The sequence below is a fragment of the Numenius arquata genome, chromosome 8 (assembly GCF_964106895.1).
Source record: "Numenius arquata chromosome 8, bNumArq3.hap1.1, whole genome shotgun sequence".
NCBI classification, from domain to species: Eukaryota; Metazoa; Chordata; class Aves; order Charadriiformes; family Scolopacidae; genus Numenius; species Numenius arquata.
This window is the reverse complement of record NC_133583.1, coordinates 18999336-19013242: the sequence shown is the minus strand read 5'-3', so window position 1 is coordinate 19013242 and position 13907 is coordinate 18999336. Positions and strand designations below refer to the sequence as shown.

The window sequence follows — 13907 nt, the reverse complement described above, 5'->3', positions numbered from 1 at the left end:
GAAAGGACTGGAAAAACAATATTTACTTTACACCATTCCTTGCAAAGTCTCTAAGAGCATTTTTAATTTCACTGTGAAAGCCTTCAGCAAAATTTATCAGTGCACTTTACTTGCAAAGGAATTCAAACTGTCAAAAATATCCAATCTAAAACATACTAACTAGGGGGAGAAGAAGCCACAGATACTTCTAATTTATTAAGGTTTTGAAAGGGCTGGTGAGAACAATGGTATTTAATAGAATGTATTTAGATTTCAAAGAACTACAGAGCTCTTCACCCTCAGTGCTACGAAGTCTCCATTTCATAACTGACCTTGACTGAGGACCAAATTGCATTCCTTCTTAGCAACAGAAACCCAAGGCATTTCACTAACAATCTCCTGTGACACACTTACTGTGCAGTCGCAGAGAATAAATCAAAATAGCCATATTTGGAACAACATTCAATGATAAATATCTGTATCTACATATCTATAACAGGCTTCTCACTTCTCATTTGAATTTGTAGCATCGTTTTCTGGTTATATTGGACAGCCTTCTGTTCTCCTCATAGATGCTTAGAAAAAGTGATCAAGTCTGGCTGTATCATCTTAGTTGGGCAAGATGGGTCAGGCTTTTTCAGTGTTTTATAATAAGGCACTTTCCTCCTTCTGTAGTCATTTTCCTGACTGTTCTCTGAACTGTCCAACTTATCTACAGTTTCTGGAGTTTATTTTTGAGCTGTAGAAGGCAGGACCAGGCAAACTATTCCAGAATCAACTGCACTTAGAAAAACTTGTGGAAGTAACATTGTCCCTCTTCTCTTACTCAAGATTCTTACATATTTTCTCAAAGATTATGGTGTCTTTTTCACTCATGGCATTTTACAGGTAGCTCCCATTCAGCTGATTATCAGCATGATACATTTGTAGCCTCTGGTTTCTTGACTAGCACTCCTGCCTAGATTCCTACATTTAAAATGTTCATATTTGGCTTTTTTAATGTATTGCTTGCAGCCACATTATCAAGTTACCCAACCTGATTTGTATCATTCCTTTGCCCTCTTAGTGATTTACCTGCTCTCAGAACTTTGTACCATTTGTGATCTCTATAGCAAACATTTTTTATTTTCCTCTAGAATACAACATCCTTCCTTTGTCCTCAAACATTTCGATAAGGATTCATTTTTGGTCCTTGATGGAGTCAGGACACTGGCCCAGCTGGACTTGCTCTGATGCAGTACAGAAGTTATTTAGCTCTTCTATTAATAAAATCCTGAATTACCCGAACTCAAGACCGCTGCAGCACACTTCTAAAAGCACAAGGCTTAGATGAAAACTCTCCGTTTACCTTTTGAGACCTGTGGCAAGATATATTTTTCCCCATCTTGTAACATGCTTAATTTCCTAACCAAAATATATAGGAAAAGGTCAAATGAATTGCAGGAGTTGAAATGTTATCACAACCATTGCATTATTGTAGGCAGGGCTTTTGTGAGTTTTGGGGTTTTGTTTAGTTTTTGATTATTTTTTTTCTTTTTAAAAGTAGTAACATCAGATTTGTTATGCATACCAGTACCTGAAGACACCAAAAAAGAGCTTTACTCTGTGCCACTTCTGGGCTTTATTATCCAACACACGTACCTATAATTTCGAGTCATGACAACTTTGGCTTTAAAGTCATCGACAAAATTGTAAAGTTGGTTATAGCTGTGAAAAATTAAATTTCTGCTGTACAGCCATGGATTAGACAAAAGTCAGAGAGCAAACAGTGTATCTACATATGAACCTGACTGCAGCACAGCTGCAGGGATTAGAAAAAGCTGATTTTATATTTGCAAATACATAAAACCTGTCACTGATGTGTCAAAACAACCAAAACCTGCCACTGCATTCAAATTCATAGGAATGTATTATTTCAAATAAAAAACTATGTTGAGACAGTGCAGAAGAGAGATTTTGGTGGGAGAAGTGAAGTGCTTCTTGGTTTTACAACTCTTAAGAGAGGTTAAGTATTCCACGATGCTAAAAAAAAAAATCCTAGCAGAAATCCGGGGTTCCTTTGGCTTTGGTTGTTAGGGCAGAGAAGCAAGAGACATACCCAGGTTCTGCCACATGCTGAAGAGCTCGTAGGCCATCATCACCCTCATATCACCATATCTGAAAGAGAGGAGACAGACAACTGCCTGGTGGAACAAAAACCCGCAAGGCAGTGATGAAAAAAATAAATTCACACTTAAGTCAACATAAAAATATCAAACAACTCAACTAATCGCTGAACTCTCTATTATATACTTATTTGTTTCCCAAGGATTTCCACATCCCAAGTTACATTAGTAAATCACAGGGACTTGTGGCAGAAAAAGAAGTCTAATTTTTGAGGTGGCAGAGAAGGGAACCCAACAAAAGATGTTCTTACTTATCCAGAATCTTCTTCCTCTTAGCTGGTGTGGCATTTTCTAGTTGGAGACTTGGCTGGTTTATGAACAGAACGGCCAGGCTGAAATACGAGTTCCACACCTGTGACACAGGAAGGAGACTTTATAACATTACACTCCAAGGAGTAAATTTTAAACAAGTGTAGGAAGGCAAGTGTTGCTTTATATATAGAAGGAGACTGTTCCTTTTTGTAATCAAGAGGTAACTTAATCAATATGTATCTTAACTATTGAGATACTAAACTCCTTAAGGATACCAATGGTTATTTAAAAGCTGGTAGGAACTAAAATTAAAAACCCCAAGAACATAACGCCACTGGGCTTTCCTCTTTTAATTAATACACTTGATAGCTTCAGAGAAGTTTTAAATTGCTTTTTTCTGTAGGCTAAATAGATTTTATCCCTCAAAAAAACCCAGGGATTACATTGTATTGTGAATGACAGCCCTATAACTTAGTCAGTTTTGCCAAAGAAACGAGGCCTGTGCCATGGCACTGTGTGTACACGTGCCCTGGTACACGTCTGGCAGCTTTTCCTTAGTGACACTGAACTTGGTGCCCATTTTCAACTACATCAGACTCAGGGAAAACACATCTCTGAGAATCTATGTTCCTCCAAGTTTTAAGTCAACAGCCAGAAAGAGCCTCTGGGAGAGGAAGATCAGGAATGTCCCAACTTCAGGAAAAGCATTGCCTGAGTTTACATTTTATCAGCCGCGGATCTGTAAGACAACACGCTTCATTAGCTCCGCTGCTTAGGAAGGTACTCCTTTCCTTTATGAAGGGCTCTATTTTCTTGATTTGATATCAGTGTTTCTCTTCTACTTCCCCTCAATTCCATAGTGGATTCAAATTCCTGACTTTTATTACTTGGGTCATTTTCCTCACAGATACTCAAATGAACGCTGCAAATATAATCAACTAACGCAGAGAACAGCTCTTCCTCCTTCGTTATTGCTAGTTTAAAGAGATGTCATGACATTATCTCAGTATCAATTCTTACTTTAAAGTCAAAGTCCGTTTCCGTGAAATTCTTATGCAGTGCAGAAGACAGGTACTGAACTGTTGTAACTATGATGCTGCAGTCAGAAACAAACAAAAAAAAAAAACAAAAAAAAGAACATTTGAGTCTGGAGTAAAAGATATTACAGTGGTTTGTGGTGCTGACTTTACGGTACGTACAGGCATTCTTCATGCAATCACTGCTAGATTCACCTAGAAGTCACCTACCTTTCTGTGTTTTAATAAACAGTTTTTACCACGGGATACAAGATTAAGAGTTTTCATCACTGTTGTAACTTCTAGAATTTACACAGGAGCGTCTAAAATCCTGCCTTTTTTTTGTATGGCTGGGCCATACTACCTCCAGTGAAATGAAAAAAATACACTCATCTTTCTCCTGTTTTAAGCAGAAAGATTTTTTTTTTTTTTTTCCAGAGAAGAGCAAGTCAAAAAGTTTGAGCTATTCTTGTTCTTGGCTGTACAACGGTCTTTTATCTGGCTCACACTTCAACTCAACGTATTTCTGAGTATTTCTCTGGCAGTGATGTTTATGGGAAGAGACAGACATTTAACGTAGTAATTTACCGAGAAAGGGCACTGAGAGGCCTGGCAGTTAATGCCACTTGGTGTGGGCAGCTGTTCCTCGCCATGTGTTACGATAGCTGCTGTGCCACCCTTACCCTCAATGCACCTACTTCAGCTTTGGGTTTGAACTTTTAACTCTTTGATACCTCTGCGTACTGGTAGAGTTTACAAATAACGAATAGAGAAGTCCCAGTTTGGTCCAGAGTGTTAAAATAACTGTAGAATGAGGATGAGCACTCCAGAATTCCTGTTATCACCACATCTCAGTCTGAGGAAACACACTGCATCACACGTTTTAACTGCCCAGCTGAGGAGGAAAAATTCTGATCCAGAATGTCAAGAGTTTATACCTGCTTCTCTACTTACTTGCTGGTGAGCAACCTCATCACCATCCAGTCTCGAGGAAAGACACTCATTTTCATCAGGTTCCGAAATACACAGAAAATCTTCAGGAGAAACTCCTATCACATAGGGAAAAAAAATAAAAAATCACCAGTGGCTGCAGATGACTGGTTTTTGATTATAAGACAGACAGTTAAGCCAGTTGTGCCCCACTTGAGCTTTGTGTCACTTGGCCATTCACCTGAATACATGGAAACAACATATATTGGGATACGGCTCTACTAATTTTGCATGCATCTAATATCTACTACACAAGTTGCATCTGTTTTTTAAATCTTAACTTCTACAGCGAGATGAAAAACTTCCTTATGTGCATAATCATATGTAACTTCTCATATTACCATCCAGCATTCCAGTGTCAATTTACAGCTACGTTCAAATATACTGGAATCATAATCATTTATTTACGCATTCAATTAATTTCTGTATCTGTCCAAATTTCTTTGCACTTATGCCACAAATCTGACAAAATCCCCCAAACTCAAGCCCAGTAAAACTCCTGCATTACCCTTTAAAAACAGGAACAGAAAATCCCATTTATGGCAATATGCAGCAGAAAAGATCTCTTACACAGATTCAAGCTGAGTATTTGCTTTCCAAAAAATTCCCTAAACCTGAAGACATTTCTGTTTTTTGACTGCCTGCACCTCTACGTCTATAAAGAACAACAGCAAGGATAAAGCACGCTAAGTTGTTGGCCTTGTAAACTATGATTTTGTTGTTTTGTTTTTCTTCTACACAAATTGAAGATAGCACAGGAAGTGGCAGTGCAAGGTCTCTTCAAACCTGTCCTACCACTACGCCTTAATTTTGGGGAAGGGGAGGGGAAAGATTAATATCTTGGTGTAACTGAGCTAAGGGTAAAGCATCAGAAGGTCCTTGACTTTCAGCCTCCTTTTTGCCTACTTGTAACAGTGATAAGTGAACATAATGCTTTTCCATCCAAGAAAAAGTATTGGAAATATTATTACAGCAATTTTTGAAGGAAAAAAGCGATATATTTTATTAGGTCAACTGATAGTTGGAAAAAAAGTTGGGTATAAAAATCTTCAGCCTCTGTGATACTCCTGAACATATCCTTAGATTGTCAGAGATATAACAGTGTTTGTTCTTATGGGTGTAAAGACAAATTTCAGTGCAATGACAAACCTTTTCACTGGTCTGACACAAGAACTATAATTTACATACCTTTTAAAAATATTTATTAACAACTGAGTTAATGTACCAAGAAATTGTCCTATGAGCAATTCAAAAGTTACCTGAAAGGGAGTGCTCTCAGGTAACTATCAACCCGAGATACTGCTAGTGTGCAAGGTTCAGTGTAAGAATTCCATCATCCCAGATTTATCTTCCCAATTTATTCAGCCTCTCTACATGCATGAAATATTTAGAAGCTGAAAGCCTATTCACAGAGGATTTCTCACTGTTTCTCCATCTCACTTGTTAAAGCAATATTTCTTGCCACATTACATTCTTCTTATTGTCCATATTTTATTGAGTGCCATGCTAATCAAAACCAATCAATAAAATCTTGTCTTCGTGTATGAAATCATTCTGCCTTTTAAACAGACTTGTCAGAGATACTCCTCTTTCCTGTGGAAGTTGAGATAAAAAGTTGGTTTCTGATGTTTTGAGATGTGCCATTTCAAAATGTCAGTGGCAAAAGAGCCACCGGAGAGGTCAGTACACCTCACCAACCCTTTCTGCTCATGAATAGCCACAATTTAAGTTAACATTCATAAATCTGGGAAGCCTGCAGCAAGTGGAGCAGTAAGGCTACTGCTTTCCCGAGAAAGATTTTAACTGCTAGAGAGATTTGTATCCCCTAAAAGGCTTGAAACTCTCTTTTGGCATAAAATCAACACTCTTCATAAGTAAGCTCCAATGCGTATTGAACATCTAGTAAAATACTACAGAACAACGGACTTTACATTTGTGGGGTTAAAAAACCCCGTTCCTCTTGACTATGTTCTATACAGTACAGTAACGATATCCTTTTCTGTCTAATAACAGCTCTCTTGGGACTTTATTTGCTTTTATAAAAAACCTGTGGTCTTAAACGTTTTTATAACACAACAGCTGTTATTATAAAGGTGAAAGGAAGGTCCACGCATAGAGTGCCAGCGAACAACAATGATTAGCTGGGATTCCCCTCCACTCGCTCATTCTGAGTGAATCTCCCTACAAACACGATGTTCTGTTCTGCTGTACCTTGAGCTCATCCTTGCTTTGGAAGTTGTCCAGTAAGTGCTGGAAATGAGTGTCTGACATCTGACGAAGCAAAGATAAAAGGCAGGAGACGTATTCCCCCTGTTGACCAAATGAGAAACTATTTCATTCCGGCAATCTGAAATTTCATAAAGAAACAACTCAGCCTGGGGTAAGGTATAAAGGGAGGGGTCTGAAATGGCCCCGATGCCTATGAGAGGGAAGCTGACATGCACAGAGAGTAAAAATACTGTGTGTTAACAGTTCCTGAATTACTGTTCATACGTAGGAATACACCTCTTAGAGGCTCCTCTACGAATGCCAGTTTTAAAGTCTTGTAGTCTATACAAAAGTAATTTTAAATTATTAATACAGACATTAATGAGTTGCTCTCCAAACATGCAGTTTTGGACAATCACCTTTTCCAGTTACTTAATATACTACGTCTATCAAAGGTGTGACTGCAGCTCATGCAGACATACCAGGAATTATTTAAACTAATTGGCTCAGATACTCAAACAGTAGAGCGGTGACAGCATGGGATCAGTATGGGCTACAAAAGGCGTCTGGAATCTTGTAAATATTTGCCTTATTAGTGTTCACCGAGTTATGTGCTGTCACAGCTGCAGTACTAACAGTGTCCCAGTAAGATATCCTGAATACAGTGTGGGTAAGCCCACATGAGCTACAATTATATTTCTGGCCCACAAAGCAGATGCACCCTAACCAGTTACCACAGTATCCCAAAGTGTTTTCCAAAGATGAGCTCCCCCATTTTACATATCTGAAAGCAAAGCACAGAGAGGTTATGCAATCTGTCCAAGATAACAAGCAAGGCAGCGCCAAGAACGTAAGGGGTATGGCTTTCGACTGCCAGTCCCTGCCACAACACTTCTTTTCTGTGACAATGAGCAATTAATTTGGAAAATATACAAACTACTTCCTAAGCAGTATCTAATAAGATTCCATATATCACTGTGAAATATGTGCTGTGAAATATAAATTCAGGAACAAATTCCTGAATATAAATTCAGGACCAAATACAAGGGATTTTATACTTGTGACTGTCCACTCCATTTTAATTTTTTTTTCTAATTGGCTCAAGCATCTACCCAGAAGCTTTGACATAGGTTGTTCCAATAAACTTTTCAGGGCTGAGCTTCATTAGGAAAAAAGGTGTGCTTTATGTGTGAGGTGACGCATGATAAATAAATAGCACTAAGTCAAATGGTAGGAGTAAAAAGGAATTGAGATGTTACTGGACATTTGCAAGCTATTGCCCTTTCTTATTTTGTATCAAAGAACATGTCTGAAAACTACTAAATGCCTTGCTCTTTATTAGGATTCTACCCGTTATTACTTTATCTGAGCTAATCTTTTCTCTTGTGTGAGAAGTGTTACCTTAGTGTACACCTGCCCCCAACAATCTCTCTGAGGCTTCAGCCATTTGATAAAAAAGCAAGTCTAAAAAAAGGGATGTTTTGAACAACAGCTTAACATCATACATTGTGCTAATGCTGCATTAGAGACTCTGCCAAGCAAAAATGGACTAAAATAGGGTAGAATAGAAAAGGGCAACAAATCCAGAAAAGAAGAAAGCTGAACAGCAAAATTCTGTTCTTTTTCTCTTCTTCCATTGCATGTCAAAGAAAAAGATTTCTTCCCCTCGGCTTATGCTGGCAGCCCGGACAAAGCGGTGGCTCTTCTTCCACCAAGCTCAACAGCTCATTTGACTTAGGATCTGCTAATTTCTTTTTCAGAAGTACGCTGTATTTCATTTGCATGAAATACTCAGTGAACCTGGACAGAAGCTCTCCAGGGTGTTAAGTAAAAGGACCTGTCCATTCAGAATGACAGCACCGTCACTCTCAGGAATCGGAGCCTGATACTCATATAGCCCTTGGTGATACCCGTTTAGGGGTGAAGCCCTGGGCAGGTACCCAGCTATTTAGGCCTCAAGTTCTAAACGATAACTCCCAATCACAGCAGCAAAAATAAACCAGAAAATAACCTCAAAATCCACAAAAGCTTCCTGAGATGCACTGCTTCCTGCAGACCTCACTACTGCGCATAGGAAGGAATGGATTTGTGGCTTATTAAGGGAAAAAGACAAAGCCCTGGGCATTCATGCAGCAGAGATGATAATGAGGTGCCGGTGGTGGTGAGGGACTGAACCAAAGGTTAGAGAAGCAGGAAATAGAAACTGATTGTTAGTTACTAACGGTGATTTCTGCTGTGCACTGCGGGCATCGCTGCCCTCTTACCGCCTCCTGAGACTGCGATTTACTCATGATTGTAAGCAGAGTTTGTAAAAGAACATCCAGGAGGCTCTCCACCATCATCTCAACCTCCTCCACGACATCTCCCTCCTACAGTAAGTGATGAGTAAAGAGACAGTCAGAAACTGGAGAGAACGGAATTGGCAAAGACAATTTTGCTGCGTCAGCCATACCACAAATACCCGATTTGCAAGAGAGCTCCGTAATGGAGGGTCAGAGAAGTACAATCAAATTCATCATTGGTGCCAGATACTGCTGTGATGCCAGTGTGTGTGTTACCTCCTCGGTCTCCGATGGAAACATTCAGGGTCACAGCCATAAAGGTAAATCTATAATCAAAGGTCTGCATACACTCTAGAACACAATGGGATCAAATTACGTTTAGGAATCTTTATTCTGTGGCAGCATTATTTTAGCTTATTACCGTGATACCTTTCCTCTCATTCCTTTCACACAAACCCGTAACTTGTAATTGGAAATACTCATTGGTACGAATTATATTTAGCGCTGTGAGCTTCCTCTTTTAGAGTCAGATGGGGAAACTTCACCACCCTCTGTTTGTGAGCACTGCTTTAAACAATCAAGTTACCATTTGAGATCAGAGTATTATGATCATCAAAGCTGGGTGTTTAAACTCAGCGGCAATTTCCAGAAGTAAGTGTGATTTCATTGATTGGATAATTTTAGAGTATTCTCTTAACGTGAATCACAAAGTGCTAGTTACTGTCTCTTGTAGAACTGCAAGTCCTAGAGCTCTGTAGAGCTTTTGAACTCCATTGACATCTAAGTTCTGGGCTTGGATGAAGAAAATTAAACAGTGTCAAACCTGGTAAATGCGTGTGCTTTTTCGCCCTCCTAACAGCAAGAACACTGTGTAATCAGAATGCTCTGAGTCACACACACAAAAGCAGACCCTCATTTCAGATGTTCTCCTGCTGACAGAAAGTTAGCAGAGTTTCGTTTTTAAAAGGACTATCGGAAAACTTGTATTAACCTATAAAAACCCCTCAGTCTTTGTTTTACTAAATCAGTGGTGGAATTTAAAAAAAAAAAAAAATAAAATCAAGGAGTAGATTACCAAAGAGCTGGTCTTGATTATGGAGAAGATACTACTGAGAATCCCAGAGCAGATAAGTAGTTCCTTCTGCTGTCGGAGGTGAAGGTGAATGTGGTGAAGAACTACAGGTAGCAGGATGCGCCGGGACTCTGCAAGAAGGAAAACCAGGTCACAGTCGTTCCAAGAAAAACTTAAATTTCAACCATCCCAATCAGCAGCCTTTTGGAATCCAAACTAGCCTACTGATACACAGCACATTTGATTAATTGGTGCAACTCCTACTGTACAGGTTGTAGTACACCACGCTTCCACAAACTGTATCTAATGAATTAACACTGCATCTAGTTTCAGAAGTTCATAAATGCAGTGTACATGATGTTCTCAATAGTGCTACAGGTGGGAAACAACAGGTGTGAACTGATACTTTCTAATGTTCATTTCCTTTGCGCAAACCCTTCCTCACTTCATGTGGCTTTCCAGCTCTGTTGTCAGGGCTAATACAGCTTCTCCAATATACGGTTCTTGAAAACTGGCTAATTCTTCTTTTTTAGCTGGTCTACAAACCTTAATCCTGTTAAAGAAGGGAGGGCAGGTAGCAGCTGCAGAAAACAGTAGCCAAAACAAGAAAAAAGAGTCAGGAAAAAAAGCAGCAAGATGTCAGCAAATGGACTGATAGAAGAGATGAAAGGAAAACAAGTCTTCACCATATGGGAGGCAAGAAAAAGAACGTATCTTCCTTTAATTGCAAGACCTGAAGAGTAGGTAGGGTGGGCAGCCAAGAGATGACTTTGGAAACTAGATTCATCCTCCCAGGAGCAGACAGGACATGGGAGAAACTGCTGTCCCGGGAGTACTGGGTCATGCTGCCATGGGCAGGAACATGATGGGGGTCTACCATTATGTTGGGTGGAAAATGTGGCGTCTAGACAGTCACAGCTGCCTCACAACGCGGAAGCTTTCTCTCTGATTTTTTGATGCTGTAGTGAGATGTCATGGTGCTACGCAGCAGCCAAAAGCATCATCAGTTGCCAGTATCATTATAAAGGAGAAATGAAGGTTAATGGGAAGGACTAAATCCCTGGACCCTGTGGGTAAAGTTACACCTGGCTTTATTGAGAAGACAGAAGAGGAAGTTTCTGCCCACAAACTGGCACCCATAAAGCCAGGTATTTTTATTCAAGCCACTATAATTAGATAAAATGCACTGCCTGTTTCACAGCCACCTCTGGACTAAGCTCCTCATTCTCTACACTCATATTTTTTGAAATTAATTTCAAATTTAAGAAAAAAGATGTATGTTTATAAACAGTTACAACAGATGGTTTAAACATGATTTTATGTTGTTATCATTCTCAGTGTGCACTGAGGAGAATCATTTGAGTGCACTAACTTGAGATCCTCACCACAGGGAAGATAAGCCCAGTGATGCTTTTTATCTTCCAATATTATTTTCCTAACTTCTTTCATTCAGATCTTTATCTATGAAATAAACTCACAATCTTCAGCCCTTCTTCATTCAATTAATTAATTCTTAAAGAATTACTAATATGTTGAGCTAAAGAAATATTACAACGTTATAATGTAAAGATTAAACATACTTTAAAAGAATGTGATGGGTTTCTCACATCACTTTATCTCCCTGTGTATCCGTGATGGATTTATGAACATTTTCTACCTTAGGGAAACTTACAAAGTACCCTCAGTGAATATACGCAACTATGATGCCACCAAGATAAATAATTACCAAGATTATTGGCATTCAGCAATGAATCGTTTGCAACAAAGCAACTGCAAAATAAACGTAGCGTGTTCCTACTCTTAGTGAGCAGCAAGACCCGGCCTCAGTTACCGCTGTCTTACCCGAGAAGGAGAAGAGGCGGCTGTCGACAGTGCGAGCGATCGACTGGAGCTTAACGACGTCCATGGACTGCCCGATGTGCACGGTGCTGGGCATGCTGCCCAGCGTGCCCCTCACGAACTCCGCCACCTCCTGCACCGTGAACATCTGCAGCAGCTCGTCAAAGATAGCGGGGAAGGAGTTCAGCAAAGCAGCCTGGAAACAGTCAATCGAGAAACTGAAAATCTTGAATTCCGGAACTGCCGCTAAATGCAGTGAAATACAAACAACAGTAAAACCGAAGTAAGGGTCTGCAAAAAGCTACTAAATAGTGGACTATGGCTGGTGCTAATGTTTTGCAACACCTAAAGTTCACAGGGAACAGATCACATGTAGTATTATAAAAATCAAGTGCTGCTGCAATACTAACGCTTACAATAAGCTGAGCACATACATTCTGTAGAGCTTCAAAAGGCTGTACTTTAGGACACAGCTTATAGAACAGAAAAAAGTGAGGTACCAGAGAACAGAAAATAGTCCATTTTTGTTGATTTACTTTTTTCCAATAAATATAAAAATTGCTTCTGATTAGAGAGTTCCATACCATTTTTTTTTGTACTGAGCAACCACCTAAGACAGTTAAAACTCTTCAGAAAATATTCTGAAGTAAAGAGCATGTTGACAGACCCTTAACCGTAGCAGCGCTGCCATGTGATGTTGCAGTGTTTCTGCAACAGGGGTGGGGTGCGATTTCACGTGAAAGAGGCATCACATCATGCAAGTAAGTGTGCACGTGGCTCTTGCAAGAACGGATATTTCCAGAAAGCTGGAGTTATCCTTGAAGGTGATTCTTGAAGTGCAGAAACAGTACCAGCACAACAACAAAGAAAAAATCAAACTCTTCATCTCTTATTTCATACCTTTTCAATTAATTTCTAACACTAGAAAATTCCATGCATCACCCTACCCTCAAGTTCCACAGACTTGGCATCATACCTACAACTGCCACACACCTCTGATGTTTTAAAATCCCTCTCTTTCTTCCTCTACATCCTACCCAAGGTCCATGCCCGCTTCCTCATTGTAACTACTTAAATTCTGAGATGGTGGCTTTCTTGACCTGCTGCAGAGTCAGGATTTGACTCCACTGCCTTTCTCCCACCCACCCACCGCAGCCCCAGCCCCACCACCCTGCACATGTCCCTTCATGCTGCTTCCTTCTCTTCCTTCCTTTCCTCCTTCCCTTCCACCTCCTTTGTCAGAAACTCCCATGCAAACCACCCTGATTTCCTGCAGAAGTTCACATTTACCAAACTTCCTTGCAGATCCCCGTTGAGCTTTGCCCTTCCAGAGTCTGACTGCCTATCGCTATTTTCTTCTGTTCTGCAAGTTCTCCTTTTCCTCACAGATTTTTTTTTTGTTGTTTTCTCATTGCATGAACATTTCTCTTCCTCTCTCGTGCTGGCTCTACCACTGGCATTGCCTCTCCTAATCCCATATAATATACAGTTTCCTTCTTTGCCAAGTCTTTCCTCAAAGTATCTTTCCCTTCAAACAACAGTGATATCTACTTAATAGTCTTTGAGCAGTCTAAGTTATTTTTACAACTAACTGTAGAGCCCATTAAATTATTCTGAATATAAATTTACCTCTTTCTTCTTCACGCTCGTTATCTCTCTCAACATCTTGTCTTGTTACAATCAATTCAGATTACACAAAAACTCACATAGCCTCCTGGGTGTTGTCACCTATTTGTTGCTACATACATACAATGTACTAACAAAATAAACAAATATGAATCATTTAAACAGCTCATGGTACTCTTGGAAGGCTGTAACAGCCACAAATCCAGTCATCATCTTTATCTTTGGGATAATACAAATGAAATTACAATATTGGCCCAACAAATCCTTACAGGAATTTCCCTAAACTTATTTCTAACTATTATGACAAAGCAGGAGTATTTCTGTGGTGATTTCGGACATCCAGCAGTAATCTAAGGATGCGCGGGTTCTCTTCAGGAAGCTCTGGAGCCGTCCTGAGGAACAGTGACATCGTTTCAGCAGTTCCTTGGCTCTATTTTGTAAAACACCCTAAAATATTCTGCAGTATTACTCATGTCAA

At 39.6% G+C, this 13907-nt stretch overlaps 1 protein-coding gene across 1 annotated transcript in view; it reads right to left on the bottom strand.

The window, feature by feature from the left end:
• Positions 1-13907, bottom strand: part of DOCK3 (dedicator of cytokinesis 3) — a 195197-nt gene that overhangs the window by 40392 nt on the left and 140898 nt on the right. The window contains exons 26-33 of the mRNA XM_074151695.1: positions 11807-11999; positions 9968-10095; positions 8833-8979; positions 6614-6712; positions 4367-4461; positions 3417-3492; positions 2396-2496; positions 2078-2136 (exon numbers count right to left, since the gene is read on the bottom strand). Coding sequence (XP_074007796.1) covers positions 2078-2136; positions 2396-2496; positions 3417-3492; positions 4367-4461; positions 6614-6712; positions 8833-8979; positions 9968-10095; positions 11807-11999 — 898 coding nt within the window. The remainder of the gene's footprint in view (positions 1-2077; positions 2137-2395; positions 2497-3416; positions 3493-4366; positions 4462-6613; positions 6713-8832; positions 8980-9967; positions 10096-11806; positions 12000-13907) is intronic.